This window comes from Mustela putorius, unplaced genomic scaffold (assembly GCF_011764305.1).
Source record: "Mustela putorius furo isolate JIRA1106 unplaced genomic scaffold, ASM1176430v1.1 tig00003976_pilon_pilon_pilon, whole genome shotgun sequence".
In the NCBI taxonomy this organism is placed as follows: domain Eukaryota; kingdom Metazoa; phylum Chordata; class Mammalia; order Carnivora; family Mustelidae; genus Mustela; species Mustela putorius.
The window spans coordinates 6,120,376-6,142,832 of record NW_025422118.1 but is presented as its reverse complement, the minus strand read 5'-3'; the positions used below and the strand labels follow the sequence as shown (position 1 = coordinate 6,142,832).

Here is a 22,457-nt window from a genome sequence, read left to right as displayed (position 1 = left end):
CTTCCCTGTCTCTCTCTCTGTCTCTCTCTCACACACACCCAGGCACACAAGTACACACACATGCACACAAGCATATTTATACAAGCACATGCACACATTCAAACCAGTAACATTGTGGCGGATGCTATTTTTTCCCATCTTAATTTTCTTCTGAGGGGTTATGATTATTGGTAATTGTCCAGACCAAACTGCTTACCTGGTGCCCAAGGAAATTGTTTTGTTTATGCTATCTTTGACTCAGGCTCAATCCCTTAAAACCTTAGAAAGTGTATCAATACAGCGAAAAATTTGGTTTTCACATATATCAAATTCCTACTTCCCACCTCCATATCCCAACACAGAAGTAAAAGCCTTTGGCCTGAAATTCATATTTGCTTTAGTAATGTGTGTTAGGATCAAAAGTATCAGTAACGGAGTTGATTGTTCAGTTCCTAGTCCACTGAATAGAGAAGACTGTATCTCAAACTCTGTGGAAAATATTTTTCATTTAGGTCAACCTCTGTGTTTAATATGTCGTTTGATATTTAGAAGGTGTTGGGGTGTGTGGAAAAGAGCACCTAAAAATACAGCTTTACGCTGGAAAGATTGGCTGTGGAGCTTGTTCTCCTGAGATGTGTAGCTTGACCGGAGCCCCAGGCTCTTCTACCGAGGGCACAAACTCCAGCCTTCATTAGAAGTACCTGCTGCTTCAGGTCATGCCTCATTTGTCCTCACATTGTAGGAAATCCTAAATGCAATATCCATAAGATATAAAGGGATTTAAATGACGGTCTGTCTGGGAAATGGGCAAGGAAGAGGGAAACTGTCTTTTTCATCTTTCTCCTTGATCGTCTGTCTGGTAACCATTTAAATTCTGAGATGCCTACATGTATGTTTTCATAGAAAATGCTCTAAAGAAAGCTGTCAGTTTGTAGTCATCAGAAATAAGCAAAGCTTAACAGAGAGAAGCTCAAATGTACGTTCAGATGTGAATTTATCTAATAGAAACACCATCCTATTCTTGCCTTCATCTGGTCTGGGACCACTCTGACCTTGTGTCTCACTTCTAAGCAGGAGGGTAGAAAAATGTCTTTGTGGAGATTTTAAATTGTAAACACTGAAAACAGAGGCCATGGATTTGATAGACTCCATCTGTAAAGCAACATTTAAAGGCAAACAGAACACTCTGTTCACAGCTGATTTGGTTTACATTAGCACACAGTTTATATTCTCCTATGTAGACTGAAATAAGATTATACTGAACACAATGATATCTTGAATTTTAATATGTATTTTTATGTATTATATTTAATATGTATTTTTAAAATGCCATTTACAGATTTTTTAAAAATTATACCCACAAACCTCACTATTTAAGTTTATAATACTCAGTAATTTCTTATGCAAAGACTCAAGAGACAGGAATCAGAAGAAGGTTGGAAGATATAATTCTCTGTATGTCTTAAAACCTGCATGTCTCTGACCACCCAAATATCATTTCTTCCATTGGATATCAACTAAACCCACCTATAGACAGAGGTGTGGAAGGTTTTCTGGGCATAGTGTTTCAAGTGTTTTATTTTTCCTTCCCATTTCCTCCCTCCTATGGGCTTTTCCCCATTCTAATAATAGAGTGCCCAGTTTTAGGGCTGGAAGTCTTCTGTCCTGGGAAACTCCATCTGAGCACACAGTGACAGCCATTCCCTTTCCTGCCTAAGGCTTCCCACATGGCAATCAAGAGGGCATGATGCTTGGGAGATAAGCAACCTGCTGTCAACACATAGACTATCTCATGAGATTTCAGGGCAGTTTTTTTTTGCATTTTACCTTATAGTAAAGGAGTTGCAGCAATGATATCTGGTCAAGCTGGAGGCTAGGGCACAGAGCTTGGTGCACCATTTTTCCTTCTCATGGAAAAGGAAGTGATCACAGAGGGCTTTCTAATGGGGAAGGTGGACTGTGTTCTCCTTCCTGAGATTCTTACATAGTTTCTTGGTCCTGAAAATTTCTCAGACCTCGCAGGAACCCTTTTCCATTTGCTCAGACACAGGTTCCCAGGGAAATGGACTGTAAAAAATTATCCATGTTTTTAAACCTTAAGTTTCTCTCCAAGGTTTAAAAAAAAGAAAGAAAGAAAGAAAGGAAGGAAGGAAAGAAAATGCCTTGTTATGAATAAATGGTGACCAGGTAAAACCGAGAAAAATGAAATCATAATGTGTCCATATAGGCTCATATTCTGAATTTGATGATCACATGTGTGTAGTATGTAGGGGTGTGTATAAATGTGCACAAGACAGGGAGAGAAAGAGACAGGCACAGGATGGAGTGGGAAGTGCTGATTATACAACTTGCTCTCAGATTCCCAAATTTTAGGTGATTGTCTTCTTCCCAGAACACAAATGGTGGTATTCAGAATTGACAATCAATTAGTATTTTCAGATTAAGTATAAACTGAGTAATCTCATCACTATATGTGAAGTCATTAGAGAGAGGGCAGCTGGAGCATTCAAAATTCTTAACAGCACCAAAGGCATCAGTGGAACAGAGGATTTTCCCTCCATTTTTGGTGGGAACTTGGTCACTGCCTTCAAGATATAGTTTCAGTGGATTTTTCCAAAGACTGAACCAAGAAAGGCACTGAAACTCCTGGACACACTGACACATTCCTCCCCACTGCTTCCCAATGTTTAGCCAAGGGACTTGTCTTTTCTAGGCTAAGACTTTGAGACTTGTTACTTTTATTTAACTCAAGTCTTGAGCAAAAAAAAAAAATAATAATAAATTGTTCTACATCCAGGCCAGAAAGCTCTCTCCTAAGAATTTACAAGCCACCTATGGAGTTTTAAAAAGTCTTCAGATAGAATGGTTATGTGCCAGGATTTCCTAACACATCCAAAAATGAAGGCTACAAAAGAGGGGGGGGGGAACCTGTCAGTGCCTTTTAAACTTTATAATAGATATTGTGAACAGTGGACGATCTAATGGTAGATAATCTTCAAGAATAATCTGAGTCAAATCTGTAAATTGGAGAAAATAATGACAGCAGACTTTTACCCTCTTGGATACTGTGCTTCCTGATGTGGCACTGAAACCTACCCCACCTTAACGGAGGGTTTTCTACTTGGTTTGATCTCTCTCTTTCATCAGATGCCACCATTGGAAACCAAAGGCACATGGTCCTTCACTTATATTTTCCTTTAAGTGATAGGATTCATAGAGGGTATGTTGCTATGGACATGGAAGAATAAAAGTACTCTTCAGAATGGTTCCAGAAAGCAGAGTGGAAAGAATCTGTGTTCCTTAGCTGGGACACGTTCAAGCTCATACTCACAAGTATGCATACAACAGCAGCCCAGAAAAAGGCAGTCATCAGCAAAGAAAGCTGGAGCCTTCATTCCCATGCTGCTCTGCACATCCTCAAGTGGACTGGCTACAAAAGCTATTCTCACCCAGCAAACTAGAACCTGTCAGCCTTCAAATATGGCAGTCAGAGACCTAACTCTGAGGACATTTCAAGGTTTGATGGCTCCTGGATGCTCCCAGGTAGAAGTATCCTACTTTGCTTGGGCAAGGAGAAGCCTATCTTGTGACCAGTGAACTCACCCACCCTTATTCCAAACATGTCCTGCTGAAGGCCCTCTCAGGTAGCTCCTACCATATTGCTTTGCCAGCCTCTCCTACACAGAAAGGTGCCTCATGCAAAAGGCTTCTGCCTGTGGTTAGGATGTCGCTTTTTCTTTTTGCCCCGGATGACCTGGATAGTGTTCTCTGGCTCCTTTTCCCCCTAATAGCACCAGCCTTTATGTTCTGATCGTCATTTCCTAGTTAATAAGACTGCTAGTGTCACACATTCCCACAGATGATTTATTATTCTCTTTATGAAGGTATATTTCTGCAAGGATCATGTCATTTGCAAGGCATATGGCAGAAGGAAGCTATAGTTAAGGATGGTGAAATAAGTTGCATCAGGTTTTGCTTGGCAAGGGCACCAGATGGATGCCTTTATGATGAAGTGGGGATCCTCCAGCCTTTTCTTTTATGCAGGTCTCCAACAGGTGTTTCCTCTAAGGCATATCTGTTTTCCATAACATCAGAATAAAGAAAGATGTTGTCTGTGACAGCTTGTGTATATAGATCATGCTTTTATGATGATAGAAAAGTGTACAGTGATTGATTTGGTATTCCAAGTCAAGCTAAAATGTGCTTGGGAGAAGATAATTTTCCATTATCCAAAGGACATTTAATTTCCAGAGCAGGAATCTTCATTTATTATGGAGATGGAGAAGGGGGGAAGAGTGAAAGGAGGGGAAAGGTGAAAAGGCTGAAGAAATTGACCAGAAGAAAAGTAGTAACAGTTGTCCCAGACTTGGATGCTGAGGGTGGGGAGAAAGAGGCCACCTTCCTGAAGGTGACTTTGGTGTATTACATCAACATCTGAGGGACAGTGTCTAGGAAGGTACGTGTCGAAAGAAAAATACATTGTATGAATGAGTAACAGAGCCAGTTCTCCAGATCCTCATAAAAATCAAAAACAGACTCTGGTCTTAGGTGTGTTTCCTGATGAGTTTCTTTAACCAGCTTGGCCTAAAGCTATCATTATAGTCCTATGTAGTACCTTTGTAGTAGCAGTAAGAGAGCCTGAGTGGCTGTTTGAATCTGGGGTTGGAGCTGCCGAGTTAAGGATATTTAAACCACCAAAAGGCATGTTAAGTTGAAAGAATAAGGTAACCCATTTTGGTTAAACTGACCTTAAGGCTTACATTGCAACATCTTCTGGCCAGGTAAATGGCTAGAATCCACTAAGTTCACAGGGAGTCTTCAGTGGGGAAGAATACAAAGGATTGTATCTCAGCTTTGGCCAATCTCACTAACAATAAGCTCTTGGGATGTCTGGGTGGCTCAGTTGGTTGGACGACTGCCTTCGGCTCAGGTCATGATCCTGGATTCCCGGGATCGAGTCCCGCATCGGCTCCCAGCTCCATGGGGAGTCTGCTTCTCTCTCTGACCTTCTCCTCGCTCATGCTCTCTCTCATTGTCTCTCTCTCAAATAAATAAATAAAATATTAAAAAACAAAAACAATAAGCTCTTAACTTTCCAAACTCTTCTCCCATGTCAGCCTCTCTGGGTCCTCTCTCTATCCTATTACTTTAAGCCTGACACTTCTAAGCTGACAATATTCAGTTTCTTTGTCTGAAAAATTGTGACTTAAGATAGTAATTTCAAAACTGACTAGGTTAAAGAGATTAAAATCGCTTGATTTTATCTTAGAGTCTGAGTCTTTGGGCCAGGTGTTGAATAACAAGCTGCATTAATTCACAGAAAAACAACAACAAAAACCTTCACCCTGCAGCACAGAACACAGTATGTTGTATTTTTCCCAGGACATATAGTAAAATCTCACAGGAAAGTGCTGTCTAACATACTGATTACCATGGCTAAACCTACAGTATGACACTGTACCATATGTCCCAAAAGGTGTCTCAAGAGATAGTAACAGATATTTTTAAATAAATAAATGAATCAGTAGATGGTAAGAGCGTACAGTCAACTAAGTGTGTAAAACACTGGATTATACAAACTCAAAAGGTTTTCTTTATTGTACGACTTTTCTAAACCTTTCATAACACTGAAGAGCAGTGAATCTAAGAGGGGACATTTTTCTCAAACTTAATTTGACTACAGAAAGCATTTCCTCACAACTTCTCCAGTTACTAATATTCCATGCAACGTGTTTTTTAGAATAGGCATTTCTGTCAGAATAGGATGGATGTATGCTGTAGTAACAACCACGAAATCTCAGTGACTGGACATAACAAAGGTACCTTTCTTCTTCCCATTACATATCCAACACAGGTCATTGAGGCCAGGGCACTCTGTTGTATATGGGCACTCAGCTCTGGGCTGGTCATCACTACAAAATGTCAAGAGTGGGCCTGAAGAATCACACAGGAGCTTGTCCCTACATCAGCCATCACTTCTCATTGTCCAGAACTAGTCATGTGGCTCCATCTGGTTGCCCATTTGTTAAAGACAGGAAGGAGAATTGGATCTTCTGAGCATCAGTAACCTCAATCTCAGCCATTCTGTTCAAATGCCACCTTTACCATTTGTTAGCTCTTTGATCTTTATCCCTAAAATGTGGAGTGGTCTTTAAAGTCTGGTAGAGACTGAAATGTTCACCAAGTATTTCAGTCACTTCCCATGTTCCTCAACCTCCATAAAGTTAGTAGGAGGCATGTGACAAGTTCTGGTCAACGAAATATGATAAAAAAAATGATGTGCGTCACTTTGGGCCATGGTCAGTTAAAAGCCCAGGCTTGTTTCTCCAGTCCCTTTCTCTTCCCTTGCCTTAATGGCTAAGAAGGATGCCTGTTCTAGGTGTGTGACTCTAAAGATGGTACAGCCTCTGCACCACTCTGAGTGGCTGTGTGGAGCACAGACACCTGTTCACCTGAGCAATATGTAGTGTGAGTGAGAACCTGTATTATGTTCAGCCCCTGGAATTTTGAGGTTGTTTCTGAAGACTAAGCCTTGATTCTCCTGACTAAAATAGGTCCAGACTCTAAACTTTCTGTGCTTCTAGAAGGGCTTACTTTCTTCTCTATTGAGCAAATATGCATTATTTCAGATATAATGGGATTTTTCCCAAAGATCATCTAACCCTTTGGGTGGTTGAATATATTACATGACCAGGATTGTGCCCAACCGCAGTGTTGGGCGATCATGTGGAGGGCTTTGACAAGACTCAAACTAAGATTAGAGCAGAGTTTAGTCAAATGCAGGCCAGTGATAGAAGTTGTAAAGAATATAAAATGCATGTAATAAGGAGGAAGTTTTCAACAGAGACTCAAACAAAAAGATATGGAAAGGAGAGGGGAGGAAAACAGGCCAAGGAGAGAGATACCATTCATGACTCAATCTCACAGCCTTCACCTATGCTCAGGTGCCCCAAACACTTCCCCTGATTTCTCCCAAGCAATAGTAGCATCACTACAGTAACAAAATCAAGAGCAAAAATAACCACCTTCAAGGCACATATAATGTAAGGTAAAAGGAGAGCTTGATATGTCTGCTAAATGCACACACATGCAATATACATATGTGCACATACACACACAAAGTGATTTGTACGTCTTCAGCTGTGATACACTCTGTAAATTCAAATCTTGGTGTCCTTCTGACATGAATCTTTATTCTGGAGTCTCAACAGACCAAGGTTATTCTTGTGCTATTCTGTGCTTTGGGTTCAAGGTTCTAATGCGTTTGATATCTTGGCTTTGTTACACCAGTGCCACAAATGTTTTCAGCTAACTCTCCATTTTCCCTGTTTAGGACTTTTCTGTATGAAGTGGAAAAAGATTCTGACAACCTTGATAGCAGTGGCATGTTTCATTGGTGCAGAGCAACCTCTTTGGAGAGTGTGATTCTGGTAGGTGATCTTGCACCAAATTTCAAATAAGGTAAAGCTATACCTAGGGTAAATAATGTCCTTATAGTAGTTATAAGCAAGAACCTGCCATTTTTCTTTGTAAACTGTGAATTCCAAAGGAAAACACCTTCCTCACCAGGCTGCAGGGCAACAGATGAGGCATTTGACAAAGACCATGCAGGTAATATTCTGGATTTGAAACAATTAGATTGTTCAAGTCCTTCTTCCCCCGTTTCACAGTTTAGCTGAGTCAGTTATTTAGAATAATGTTCTCCTGACATGTTGTTATTTTGCTAGTAAATTTAATTAATTTAAATGCACCAGGGAAACCATTTACAACAGCTCCAAAGACTTTCCTTTTTTTTTTTTAAAGTAAATATTTTCCTAATTATTGGTTTAAAGTTTGGATTTTCTATAGTGGTTTCTCTTAAAGCTGGCTGTACTTATACTTAACACATTAGTCAAGAATGTATCTCCTAGATGCATAACATGGGTGAATCTTAATAAATATTAGAATCCTGTCTCTATCTCTGTTCTCTCAAGGAAATGAACTAACTCAATTTACTGAAATGCTAACAACTAAGATGTTAAAAATCTGTATTCTAATCCACGCTCTGACACCTGCTTTCCAGGTGTCATAATCAAAGTGATTGTTGTATGAACCCTATATAATTTTTTCAACTATGACTAATTGATAACTATATATTTTTCTTGTTTTCCTAAAGAGTTATGTTCACTTTTTTTTTCTGTTAAACACACACACACACACACACACACACACACACTCCTTGTGGCTTGGTACCAGTGTCCTAACAGAATATTTTTATAAATTTTTTTGTAAAAACATGCTCAATCATTTGATCAGAAGCATAAAATTGTCAGAGCTGTCATATTAACTAGAAAACCTTTAGGGCTGCTACTGAAATTCACCATTTAGTAATTATATCTTCTTGTAAACTAAGCAAAATAAACACCATTGAAGAGGAAGCTAAACATGTTTTCAGTGGGAGAGAAATCATTAGAAAGGTTGAGAAGTTGGTTGCAGATGGAGGCATCCAAGAGACCAAGAAACAGAAATAGCAGATGTTTTATTATACCGTACTTCTTAACACAGAGACAGGTTGCTATGATAGATATCTCCTTTATGATACTTGATGTGGAATATAGTTCAGAACACCAACTGAGTCTTTTGATAAGTTTAGAAGTGCATCTAGTTTAAGAAATTCTAAGGGTTTTCAAACTTGTGACCATAGAGGAGAAATGTCCATATTGCAGAATTCAGAGAGGCTTTGAATTTGGTCTCATTTGCAGAAGGGTCAGGTGGAAGTGGTTGACTTCAGCTACTTTGAACAAATAGTGCGTCCTCCCGTCCTCCCAAAACCACCATCTTTCTCAATTGGAAGACAGTTTTGTGCCACAGTTTCTTGGAGAAATTGCTTCTCTGGCTGTGCCCATTAATGCACTTTGCCATGTATCTTATTTCTAAGTGTTTAGTTCTACTCAGAAGAGCAATCTTTGGACTTAGGCATGTTACATTAAATACTGTTAGAGGCTTCATTATTCAAGTTAAAACTAATCGGATTGATTAGCTAGAGACCATTATTTAATAGATTTGGTTAAGATTCACATCACTCTCCAAGAAGGCTCTCCAGGCAAGTAGCTTTAGTTCCCCTCACAGGGCAATTCCCTTTGAAAAGAGAGTATTTCCTAGTATATGCTAATTTGACGAACTAATTGTGGAGATGTCAGATGTTACTTATTTATCTCGTTAGGTTTTATCATCCCCTGTTTCACGGAAGCTTGTCATTTAACCCAGCAGAAGATGGGCATAGGGCAGGATGATATACACATTTGAAGTATTCTGAGTCTTCATGTGCTGAGAAATATAGGCCACACTCATGTATGACGTGCTTCTACGTGCATTTAACCTATTCTCTACCAGCTTCCAAGAGTCCTCCTCTGAAACTCTAGGAATTCAGAAAGATTCAGAGTTGATTAAAGGTATTGAACAATAGCTAATGAGTTGAACACTGTACTTCCAATATATTATTTCATTTCCACAACAGAATTAGTTTTTATTTTTTAAACCATTCAAACTTAAAGAAATTGAGGGTCAGAGGGTAACCTAGCTTGTTCACAGTCATAAAAAAGAATACAGAATCAGATCTCCAGATCCAGTGCTCTATCTAGCCCATTCCAGAGCCACAAGAGAAGGCGCTGACTCATTCCTGGAAGAAATCAGACAAAGGCTTGAAATGAGTTTTCTGCAGGAATATCAGCTCCCTCTCTCTTTTTAAAATTTTATTTACCCCGGGGGATAAAAATATATGTTTATAAAAAATAAAAAATTAAAAAAAAATTTTCATCACTTGTCTGAAAAAAAAAATTTTATTTATTGTTGGGGCGCCTGGGTGGCTCAGTGGGTTAAAGCCTCTGCCTTTGGCTCAGGTCATGATCTCAGGGTCCTGGAATCGAGCCCCGCGTCGGGCTCTCTGCTCAGTGGGGAGCCTGCTTCCTCTCCTCTCTCTGCCTGCCTCTCTGCCTGCTTGTGATCTCTCTCTGTCAAATAAACAAATAATTTTTTTTAATTATTTATCACTCTTAAAAATCTCTGTGAATGTGGGGGTAAAGCTCATCTAAATATTTTTCATGTATCTGGTTATTTGGAGGTAGTACTTAGAGATATAGAGGAAATGTTAACAATTGGTGATGCTGATGGTAGTACTGGCATGTTCAAATGTTTGGGTTCAAATATAATTTTTGTGACCTTTTCATTTCTTTTCTGCACTTCGCATAACAAATTTCCTCAACTTTGGAAAGTATCTGTTGAATGAGTTTGGTATGTTAGGTTGAACTATATGAGGTTACCAATATTCAACCATTTTGATCCATGAAAAGGCAATTTCATATGTTCCAAACTAATAGGTATTTTCATCTGTGTAAAAATCCACCAAAAACTGCAACATGTTGTACAACTTTGTGTGATTTTCAGGGCTCACTAGAAGACATAAATTTAACAATAGAATTTGTAACATTTTAATTTTTCATTGAATCTTACTATGGCACATATAAGACCAAAATCATGTAATGAAAATAAAAGATGTAACTTCCCATTTGCTTCTATGGTTTCACACCTTGGGGAATAACACTGAGTTTTAATTGATGCACTCCATGCTAATAAAAGACTTTAAAAAGTGGACTAAGAAGGAACTCCACAAAAAGGCAAAAAGTATAATTGCCTCATAATAGGTAAATTCTGTTTTATGAGCAATTTGCAGAATTTAATTATCCTTATGAAAGTCCTCCTTTGAATGCACCTGGAAGAGTTGGGATGAGGGGATGGAGCCTCCTTTGAGAAACTCTCAACTTGTTTCTAAAACTGACCAGACTCTGGCATGCTTATTCTTAGAAACGAATGGACAAGTCAAAACACGAGTTTCGGGACCACGTAGTAGCATGTGTCTTTGGAGATGCTACCTCAACACTGATAGGGCTTCGGAATTTTGTAATGCCCTTGAGAGCTAGCAGTTATACACGAATGGAGCTGAAAGACATTGTGTTCATTGGGTGTCTGGATTACCTGAAGAGAGAATGGATATTTCTACGGAATTTTCCCCGAATATTCATTCTACCTGTAAGTGTCACATTAGAGATAGTGAATATAATATAGCGTAATGGTACTAGCATTAATTATATAGTGCTTACTGGTATCAAAAACTGTTCTAAGCATTTTATATATATTAACTCATTTTACCCTCAAAATAATTTGTGGGGTAGATTTTAAGTTGAACTTTGGGTATGGAGAGAGTAGATAACCTGTACAAGTTTACAGCAGGTAAACAGCAGAATAAAGATTTAAATCTAGATATTGTGGCTCCTGAGTTTATGCCCAGGAGCCACTACATTTTATGTTTATGTTTATAATCATATTTTATGGTCTTTATATAAATAAGAGTTTCTCTGCATTTCTGAATCTGATTTTGACTTAATGTCCACAGCTAAATATTGATACTAGATAGCCTTTGTGGTCTGACTTCCTCATCTTTTCTGAAGACACATTTTTATGGAACGCATAATGCCACAGGGTCCCTGATAGATGTGTGAGGAGGAGGAATTAGGCTTACATTTCTGAGAAATGGATTCATTATGCATATGTGGCATTGTGTTTGTAATTGTATTTGCTCTGGACCTTTATACACATCTATGCCATTGTATGCCACTATTTCCCTGGATTTAAAAAAAAGCAATTAATTTTTAAATTAAGCAATTAATTTTTTCATGAAATAATGCTGACAATATGTAATATTGTTCAAATTTCAAAACTGGTTCTCTCAAGAAACAAATTTCATTTGCTTTTTTAAAAAGCCACCATAAAGTTCTCTGCACTTACTTTAAGCCATAGAAAGGAAGACAGGAAGAGAACCAGAAACCTCTAGATCTAGCTAGTGTTCGGAATTATTGGTGTTCATCCCTAAGCTACCTGAAGCCAGGACCAGATATATCTCTATTTCTCCACTAAATTGGGAAATAAGCAACCACCACTATGCCAGTTAATCCAGAGGGTATAGGAAAGGTCAGCTGCAAGCAAAATTGTGGGGATGCAAAATTTGCCTTTAAATCCATAACTTTAGCTTTACCCCTACTGTTATCCCTACTTTACTTCTCTCACTTGAATCATCTAAATGTAATCTTCCTTCTCCACACTCCTTTGGCTCATTCAGATTTGCTCTCAGGAAAGGGTCTGTGAAATTTAGTCGCACTGAGATATTAATGATCAGTGATGCTAAATGTGTTTACGTATCAGGTGACTAAGTTTTAAAACTGAGTCAGTGAAGCCTGAAGTGGCTTTGGTTCAAAAACTGCATCATCCACAAAGAGCCATCACCATGAGTCATGATATAAAATCCCTCCATCTGAGGAGTCCCTCCTCTACTGGGTTTTCTCTCATTAGGGATCTGCACTCTTTCCTCAAGACCTGCATGCAGCCAACATAGAAGAATGTTCCATGTGTGCTGTTTTATCCTCTTCATGCAAGGCATCAAGCAACCCAGCTTTGGTAGACACAGAGACCATCATGGCCACCCTCAACATTGGATCACTGAGAATTAGCTGCTCTGATCAGTCGCCGGGAGAAACACGTAAGAACAACTCCCTGACAGGAGGAGGCTAAAGGAATGGAGTAAGGAAAGAGAATTAACTCCTCTCTGAAGTACTTTGATCATGGGGATGTTGGTCAGTTATCTTCAAAGACCCCTCCCAACTCTGAGAATTCTGTAATAGAAGTAGCAGACAGTTAAGTTCTTGGTAATCCTAAGCCAAAAACTATTTCTAACTTCTAAATGGAATATATGTAACGCTGTTTTCCCATTTTAAGAAAAATCACTGAATTTTAAGTGCTGCTTTTGTTATTAATTATATTTTTGGTATTAATTATATTTTTGGTATTAATTACATGTTTATTTTATTTATATTTGTTTTTATTTATATGTTTATTTTATTTTGTTAATTTTTGTTATTATTTATATTAATATAATTAGTTATAATATATTATTTATTTATATTAATATAATTGATTATATTTTGTTATTAATTAATATTAGTAATTTAATATTAATTAAGATAGAAATTGGCTCATTATTATAATTAATATTTAGTAGTCATAGTAGTAGTATCAATTCTCACTGGATCTTAGAGATGTTCCACTACTATTCCTAGTCTTATGTTTGAGAAAATGAAGTATAAATTCTCTTTTACTCTTTTAAGATGCTTTCAATCTATGAACATTAGAAGACTATATCTAAGGTCTCTTCCAACTTCCCTAGACTAAGAATGTCATATTGCAGCTTCAGACTGGAAAGATATGTGAGAAGCAGGATCTATTCAGGGTGGAGATCAAGTCTTTTCTTCCTTTCTCTTCTTCATTTTTTAAAAAATATTTTATTTATTTATTTGACACACAGAAATCACAAGTAGGCAGAGAGGCAGGCAGAGAGAGAGGGAGGAAGTAGGCTTCCTGCTGAGCAGAGAGCCCAATGTGGGGCTCGATCCCAGGACCCTGAGATCATGACCTGAGCTGAAGGCAGAGGCTTTAACCCACTGAGCCACCCAGGCGCCCCTTTCTCTTCCTCTTAATGCCTAGTACAATTATGGTCACTTCAATGCTTACCATATACTTAATGAATTGAAGCAAATGAGCCAGGAAAATGGACTCTTGAGGAGTTCCCATTCATTTCACTGTACCCAACTGTTTGAGGTAAATCCCCACTAAAAATTGTGATTTTCCTTCTCCCCTCAAATAGGAAAAGGTTTATCTATTCATCTATTTCTAAAATTGACTACTAGACATTCAACCTAATATGAAAGTGTTATTAGTGAAGCATTTTCCGTATCTAAAACATATTTTCAACTCAAAAAATAAAAATAAATCATTGTTGTGGTCCCCTTAATCCAGCCATTTCCCTTGGGGATGTTGATCATCAGGATCAGGAACTCAGTCCTCTGTGCAGTCCCATACAGATGCTGAACACAGCTGTTCCACTATGCATGGAACTTGGAGCAGTCAGACATCACAGGAATTGCAAGACTTTCAGGATTCTGGTTGTGGATAAAAACGTTCATATGTCAAATTAGGAAACCAAAAGAACTCTCTCTGACTTCTAAATCACTGTTGCTAGGTGGGAAAGTAGAAGGTTCCTGGGCCAAAGGAATAAATGAATAATCAAGCTTACTCTTTAGTAGGTGAACTGAGCCAGCTACTTGAGATGCCCTTCCTAAGTAAAAAAAAGCCCACTTGGCATCCAGAGTTTCAGGGTGTTTTGCAAAGCAGACTGATAACAAAGCACTTTATAAATAGCAAGGTGCCATGAAAATCCAGACTAAGGAAGTATGAGCCATTTCACTGATGAACAAATCTAAAAATTCTGCACATAAATTTTTAGCATAGCAATTAAGCTCATTCAGATTTACATGAGATATGTGTGTGGTATATGTGTGAGTAGGTGTGTGTATATGAGCACACCATACTTACAACTTTCTATGACTGGACAGAGAAGTATTCACTGTAAAGGCAATATCATCAATATACAAATGAAAATGCCCACATAACATAAGCCAGAGATAAACTGACATTGGTCATCTACTTAATCATCTGGGTGACTTGTCCTTTCTACTATTAGTTTTACTTAAGTCTCACATCTTATATAGGCTAGAAAGATAGAAACATGTGAATTTAGTCCTAGTTTCCTATATATCTAGTGATTTTTATCTTTTCACTTATATATTAATACAACAAAACAATGTTCTTGTATGATGTGCCATGAACTCTGTTACAGTAAGAGGTTGCCCTCAAGGAGAAAGAGGAATTGGTAGAAGGAGGTAAAGGAGAGGGGGGGGGGAAGATTTGGAAAGGAGGCAGAAAAAATAAAGGAATATCAAAGAATTTCAATCCTTATGAAGTATGAGTAGGTGCTTTCCCCAAAGACAATAGCGAAAGTTTAGTGAAAAATGTGTGGTGTAGGCCATGCACCATTTCTTTTATGGATGTCATCATACCCTTTTGTGTAACCAGGAAATGCAGATCCAGTTAGGCTCTACTGTGCCACCTATCAAAGGTCATGGAATCTGCTTATCTGGTGCCACAGCATCAGTAAAGTCACATTATGAACTTGTGAAGAGCAAAGCATCATTATTCAGAAGTTTCATCAATTACTCTGGTGTTATAAGAATCTACCTCGAGTTTATATCTAAAGATTCCCAATCCTCGGAGAAGCCTGTTTGGTTCTCTTAACATTCTTCCCATTTCACATTAATACTACTCTTGTACCATCTCTAAAAGGTGGAAATGGGAATATATGCCCCCAAGAATTGACAGTATAAAGGATTATGAAATTCTACTAGGAGGCAGAGAACATCTTGCATGCTGCGCTCCAACATAAGACTAGCTAATGAACAGTTCACTTTCCCTTCTTCTAAGACAATGGTTGTCAACCAGAGACAGTTTTGCCCCAAAAGGCCATCTGACAATGTCTGGAGACAGTTTTGGTTGTCACAACTTGGGGGGATACTATTGGCATCTAGTGACTAGAGGTCAGGGATGCTGGTAGACATCCAATAATGCACAGGACAGCCCCACATAGTTTCAAACAAACAAACAAATGAACTTTTGGGCCCCCAAAATTAATTGTACCAAGATCAGAAAACTTGCCCTTGCATATCTGGTGAGACCTTTGTGGAATGTGGATTTTCTCACATCTTCAGTCATGATAAACTTATATATGAAGGACATCTTGGACCACCGAGACTGTTCCATACAGTGATTCACCAAGGGGTGTTGGGGATTGGGGACAGCAGAGTGAGGACTCTCTGAAAGACCTATAAGAATGCCAGCCCTCGGGGCGCCTGGGTGGCTCAGTGGGTTAGGCCACTGCCTTCGGCTCGGGTCATGATCTCAGGGTCCTAGGATCAAGTCCCACATCGGGCTCTCTGCTCAGCGGGGAGCCTACTTCCTCCTCTCTCTCTCTCTCTGCCTGCCTCTCTGCCTACTTGTGATCTCTCTGTCAAATAAATAAAAAAAAAATTAAAAATCTTTAAAAAATAAAAAAGAATGCCAGCCCTTCTGGACATTTCCGTGGGAAACTCTAGGCTTTCCAGTGATGCTCTAATTGCTGCCCTGTCACATCATAAGGAGAGCAGGTTGGCAAACCTAGGTACTGAACTAAATAATCTGTGGCATAATCTAAACATATAACGGTAATTAAGTCTGACAACTTAATATGCTACTGAAATTTAAATGTACAGTAGTGATCTACAATTAAGCAATCTTTTGTAATAGCACCCTGCCAGACTGGAAGATTTCAGGTATAATACTATGTACTATTAGATAGCAAAAATATTGACATTAGTACAGTATACCCAGGCTACGATCTGACACATTTTCAAATTAACCATTGCTCTACAAGACAAGATAGAATTAAGGCATAAATTCAGTTGCTGTCCTTCTGATGATGTCCAAAGCAGTTATTCCAACTGTTTTACATATGTCTGCACCCAATAAGGGCATTTGAGATGGAAGTATTTGACTGTATATACTGAATTCACAGATTTGATATGACTGTAGTAAAATTCTGATCTCTCTATAGTTTCTACTGCTCACAGAAGCCAGAGGGATCTTTTATAATATTTAGTAGATAATGTCAGCTCCGTACTTTAAACCCTATAATGTGACCCATGACAATTATAGGAAGATCACATAGGGTCTTACAGGCCTGTAGGGAGTTTGAATTTTCTCCTACTTCGTCCTGTTCATACTGGCTTTTTTCTATCTTGGATTCCTTATCCTATTCCCTCTGCCTGGGTTGGTTTTCACCCCTCAGAACTCCATTCCAATATCAGAGAAGACTCTCTTCAGACCCTATCTAAAGTCACCTTCCCTCATCAATCACTGGCCCCTAAAAGTTAGGTTTTTCCACAGTACCCATCAAGGAAAATATTTTATATTTGCATCATAGAGAATGCCACTGGGACAGGGACTCTTCATAATCCTAGCACGGAGAAGATTTTCTTTAAATATTGGAAGAAGGAGGAAAGAAGGAAAGGTGCATAGAGCAGAGAAAGCATCTAACACAAATCTGAGAATAAAGTAAATCTTAGTTCCCCCAATCTTCATGCATTATGGAAATCCCAGAGACTTTTATTTAGGAAAAATAGTTGGAAGGTATTCATATCTCATTACAATTAAGATTTACCAATGAGTTAGATATCTGATCTCTAGTTGTGATATAAGCCTTCCTCCTAAATAGCTGTGTGAACATGGTTAGCCCTCTGGTCTTCTACCTGCCTACCTGAAGTTGAAGGGTTTACTGAATTCCTAAGGTCCTTGCCAGTTCTAACTATAAACTAAATAGCTTGGGAAAGGTCCTTGCCAGTTCTAACTATAAACTAAATAGCTTGGGAGCTTCCTATGGAGCATCAGGTTTTCCCCCAAATTCACCTTGAAGTATGACTCCGAATTTTAGCAGCTCTCAGAAACTCATTAACAAGAAGTTCCTCTTTCACTGAATGTCTTAGGGAAATGGAGAAGCTGGTAAATATTATAGCATATAGCATTTTCTCTGGAAAGAAGAATCTTCTTCTGGGTCATTTCTTTTTCACTGTCCTCATCTTCGCAGCCCTCCTGTAGTCTTCTGTCAGCCTGTCTTACCACCACACTCAGATTCATTCCACATCTTACCCCATCTCCTCCCATGTGCCTGGCTCAGTAAACAGCAAACCCTCTTCCATGACAGTAGGGAGTTTTAATTATAAGTAGAACTTTTACCTTCCACAGTAGTATTCTCAAAAAAGGTTCAAGAAAGGTAACCAGCAGTCTTAAAGGATCACTTCTGTCGAGATCATTATGTGTATGTATCTTTTTTAAGTGGATCCCAGCTCCCCATTTCTCTCTTCCCTTTTCATTCTTTACATTTTTTAGTTTGGCGTAGAGACAAAAACTCTGGTCTTCTGCCTGGTTTTGAACCTCTCCATAGTTCGCTGCATAGTAGCACTTGTCTCAGGCTGATGCTATGCATCACTATCCTATGGAGTCAAGGCTCACAGAAGAAAGTGAAGGGTTTCACCGCCTCACATAGGAGGGAAATCTGTAAACTGAAAGCAAAGCTCAGAGGCTCCAAGTGACACCCTGCCCATCTTTAAGGAACTTCTAAGGCATTCAGAATTGAGGCAGGCCAACCGGGGATGGGAGGCAGCCAATTCTGTGGAAGAAGAAAGAAGACATGAGTGGTACTTTGTGTGCACCTGAATATCCAGAGACCATCTCCAAGAGGCTGAGAGCACTAAGAGTCAGAAGCCTTTTGTTGTGCACCAGAAGCACTGGTGGAGCAGCCCCACCTATTTATTCACGGATTCCTAGAAGTTCTGCATGCAAATGGGTATGCATTCTAGCACCACCACTCCACAAAGAATAATCCTGGTTTACTACTATGGTCAATAAGCAGCCACTGGATGAGCTTTGCCTTTTTTGAAGTTCACTTTAAGTGCCATTTAATCACACACACACACCACTTCTTAAAAGAATATGCTGAGGAGGCCCCAACTTTCCCCCCTAAGTATAGAAAAAACAAACAAACAAACAAGGATTTGGACATGAGAGTAACTTTGTTAAGATGAAGCATCAACTTACATGGTGGGCTTCTCCATTCTTGCCAAGTTTTGTAAGCCACTTTGTTTGCATTTATCCATCTCTTTTCTTCTTTGTTGTGGTCTGTGTCCACAGGAAGGGATTCAGCCTACAGATTTTCTGAGACGTCAAAATATCGAAGAATCCCTATCCTTACGGAACTGAGTAAGTTGTGTTTCAAAGACAAAACGCAAGGGAGAAACCTTTGTCATCTGTAATTGATTTCCCAAGTTTCTTTTTAGAATCCACAAAGGACTGAGGAATCAGATTGGACCCCAGAGAAATGTTAAGTGTTTGACTGGACATTACATTGGGCTTTTATCTAACTGGTGACATCATGCAGAGCATCGTATATCTGGGTGTCAGGGTGCAGGAATAACATCTGCCTTCTCCTTTTATTTAGTTATCAGGAAAGGGAGACCAGTAGCTGGCTCAGTCTTGTTTGGAGGAAATCTCCTAGGGGTGAGGCATGAGTTTGAGGAGGACTATGAAGAATGTCCCTATACCCACTTACCTACCCATCGTGGGACTTTAAATCAGACAGCTTCCTTTCCTGTAGTGATACCAGGGCTGGAATTTGGGTGACACATATGAGGCACTCAGGATGCAGATGTTAAGGAGGCACCCACTCCTGGGGTCCTTAAATGTTGTGTCCCAAGTGTCTACTTTGTGTCATCTTAATCCTGACCCTAATGGCACTGCTCTCCTAAAATGGAAACACTCGATGCAGAAATACCAGAACAAGCTGTTATCACTCATCAACACCTTACAGTAAATACACATATATGAGACTTTCCTAGATGTAAGGAGCTCTGGGAATAGAAAGAATGGTGGGAAAGGCAGGGAGGGTGCCTGTGTGTATTTGGGGATATGTTTGGAAGGAAATGGGACACACTGGGATTTAATACTGACAATAATTGATGTAAAAAGGGGAAGATATGAAAGAGGAGAATAGTGTCTTTAAAACAGATTAGAACCTGAAGCTGTCAACCATAGTTTTTATCTGTATTTTTCTTTTTCTATCCTTTTGAACTGTATACATACCCTGAGGACATTGATTAGAAGACTGTGTTGTAAGTTGGAGTAGTCAGGAGGGGACCAACCAGCTTTTCACTGGCCCCAAAGTACATCTGGTCATTCTTCAGGGACTCAGAGCTTGGAAAGACTTGCTGGCACCAGGCAGCTCTTGTTAAATTAGTCTAACAAATCACTTGTCAGCTCACTCAGTTTTTTGTTCCTTCACTGGCTGGAAAGGGTCAGGATGACATGAGAGCTGCAAGTCTGACTGCCAGCACTTTGGTACAGAATGTACCGTGGCATACAGGAAAATGTCTAGGAGAATAGAGGCCAGTAGTTTAAGATGACACAGCAAGATTTGGACAAGGTCTCCTGGGGTATGTGAGCATGTCTTGGATTGGCAATGCAAGGAGAAAAGAAAATACATGTGCATAAAAAAATGTGGGTTGATATTATCATGCATTTCTCATCTTTTATAAAAACATGGAGTAATTTAAAGAATTAAAGAATAATCCAATCTTAGTTAGGAATGTGTTCTGCATCATATGCCTGGTAGATTTGGTTTGATCTATAATATGACTGTCAGGAACTATGAAAGATCTAAGTAAGACCTATGCTTACTTGCAAACCAACAAGGTAACCTGCCACAGTTTCATGGACATTAACAGAAGACATGAGACCACTGGGTCAGAGATAAAGAACAGTTTACTACTCAGAGCAAGGCCATAGCCAGAGTATCATCAATTTTGTGTTGCTTGACCAAGGCCTTGTTCCCACAGGGTGACATGAAAAGGGTAAAATAATACCTGGACCCACCATGGATTCCTTTATAGGAGAGGAACCCTGGGCTTCAGGAACCAGAACTTTTTATAATGAGCAGTAAGCATGATTCTCTTTGCTCTGGTGAGAGATATTACCTCTATCTTCCCATGCTATTTTCTACTTAAACATTTTTGAAATAATAGTCTTGGAACAAAGGCAATCAGTGCTTCTGTTTGTACTCCCAACAATGACTAGCTGCATTCCCTTCAGAGGCTTCCTCCAGGGATCTGAGTTGCAGCCTGGGTCAAGTAGAAACAGGATAATGGTTACTTTGGCTACTGCTACATGAACCCCAGTTAGGAGAGTTCTCTAAGCACTGGTACTCAGAGTGGTAGTCCATGAATCAGCAGCATCTGGAAGCTTGTTGGACACTTAGAATCCCATTCTTAACCCTAGACCCAATGAATCATTATCTATTGTCACATGATCTCCAGGAGATTCATATGCACATTAAATTTTTTATAAGAACTGCTTTAACTCATTCTGGAAGTAGATAACTCTTAACACCCAAGTAAATACCAGGGTATCTATGGCATAATATTATGAAAAATGTCTGTAACTGGGGTGACTATATGTTCCCATTTATACTTGTTTTCCCAGGGAAGTTATTGAGAGTATCTCCTTTTACTTCCAAAAGTGTCTTCGTTTGAAAGATAAAGTATATAAAGGTTACACTGGAAGTTGTTTGGAGGAGCTGGCCTGGGGTGCAAGTATATGATGATGCAAGTATATTGATGATGAAGGTACCCAAGAAGGATACATGTGTTTAGGAGAGGAAGATACTTGGAAAGAAGTAAATATAGATAGATGGATTATAGATAGCTAATGAAGAAAGGGCAGATCCCACATTGACTCCAGCATAGACATCAAATTCTTTGTACGGTGGTCATCCCTTGGCTTGCTTAGTATGGCAGTCCTATATTCTTAAGCTTGTCTGCCTGTCTTTCCTTTTTTCTTCTTTTGCCTTGCAGAAAATCCTTCCAATATCCACTATATTGAACAGCTGAGTGGACTGGATGAAACCTTCTCAGGAACAAGCCTACATCTCAGCACGTCCTTTTCCACTGGCACTGTCTTTTCTGGCAGCTTCTTGGATTCCCTCCTGGCCACAGTAAGTGCATCTAAGTGCAGCTTGCAGAGGGGAGAAAGGATGGTTCAAGCTTTGGGAAATAATGAGGAATGCCTCACAATTCAGAGTTCTCTTTGATTTTCTGAAAAAGCTTGTTCACATACATTATTTCATCTTTCTTCACAACTACTTGGCAAACGAGGCCAAATTTTCACATTTTCAAGATTAAAAACGTATCTGGCCCTTAGAACCAGAACACTTGGTACCAGGAAGAATGAGCACATAAAAAGCAAAGTGCCCACCTTTTAGCTTCAATTACATCTTGGCAGACCAAGCTCTGGTTTCAGAGCTTAGAAGACACTGCTTTCTTTTGTCTCTAAAATATCCCCAACAGCTTATGCAGAAATTTGCCATAAGGGGATATGGGGACCAAGCAAAAGCTTTGGCCTTTGGTAGTATGAGCTTCGTTCAGAGTTAAGCCCACACTCCCTCCATGCTGCCCCACTCCTGGGGTATGGTTTTGATTACGCAGTTGCTCTTCAGCTCTCAGGTGCCCTTTAGCTTCTGAGCAGGTCCCTTGCCTTGGCCATGGTATTTCTGTAAGTGGCGCTGATCCACTGGGTGAATACCTACTCTGTGCAGGGCACACTGTTCTAAGTTCCAGGAGTATAGCAATGATGAAACAGACTAACATCTGTGCCCACGTGGAGCTCAGGCTCGTAGAGGAGAGTAACAGAATCATGATAAATGAGGAACATATGTGGCATGTCAGAGAGCTAGAAGACTAAGGCAATGTGAGATGAGAAATACAGGGCTTAGGAAAGGAGCTGAAAGTTGCAATAGTGTGGCTGGGGAGGGAAGGCAGCACTGACATGGCGGCATATGGGAGTCCAGCTACGGAGAAGAGAGCACACGCCATTCTGATCTTTGGGGAAGAGACACACTGGGCAGAGAGAAGAAGGGAAAA

At 39.4% G+C, this 22,457-nt stretch overlaps 1 protein-coding gene across 2 annotated transcripts in view; it reads left to right on the top strand.

Moving 5' to 3' along the window:
- Positions 1 to 22,457, top strand: part of KCNU1 (potassium calcium-activated channel subfamily U member 1) — a 144,875-nt gene that overhangs the window by 110,728 nt on the left and 11,690 nt on the right. For both annotated transcript variants that reach the window (XM_013059246.2, XM_013059245.2), the window contains exons 20-24: positions 7,313 to 7,409; positions 10,819 to 11,043; positions 12,361 to 12,547; positions 18,679 to 18,747; positions 21,393 to 21,532. In XM_013059246.2, the coding sequence (XP_012914700.1) occupies positions 7,313 to 7,409; positions 10,819 to 11,043; positions 12,361 to 12,547; positions 18,679 to 18,747; positions 21,393 to 21,532 (718 nt within the window). The remainder of the gene's footprint in view (positions 1 to 7,312; positions 7,410 to 10,818; positions 11,044 to 12,360; positions 12,548 to 18,678; positions 18,748 to 21,392; positions 21,533 to 22,457) is intronic.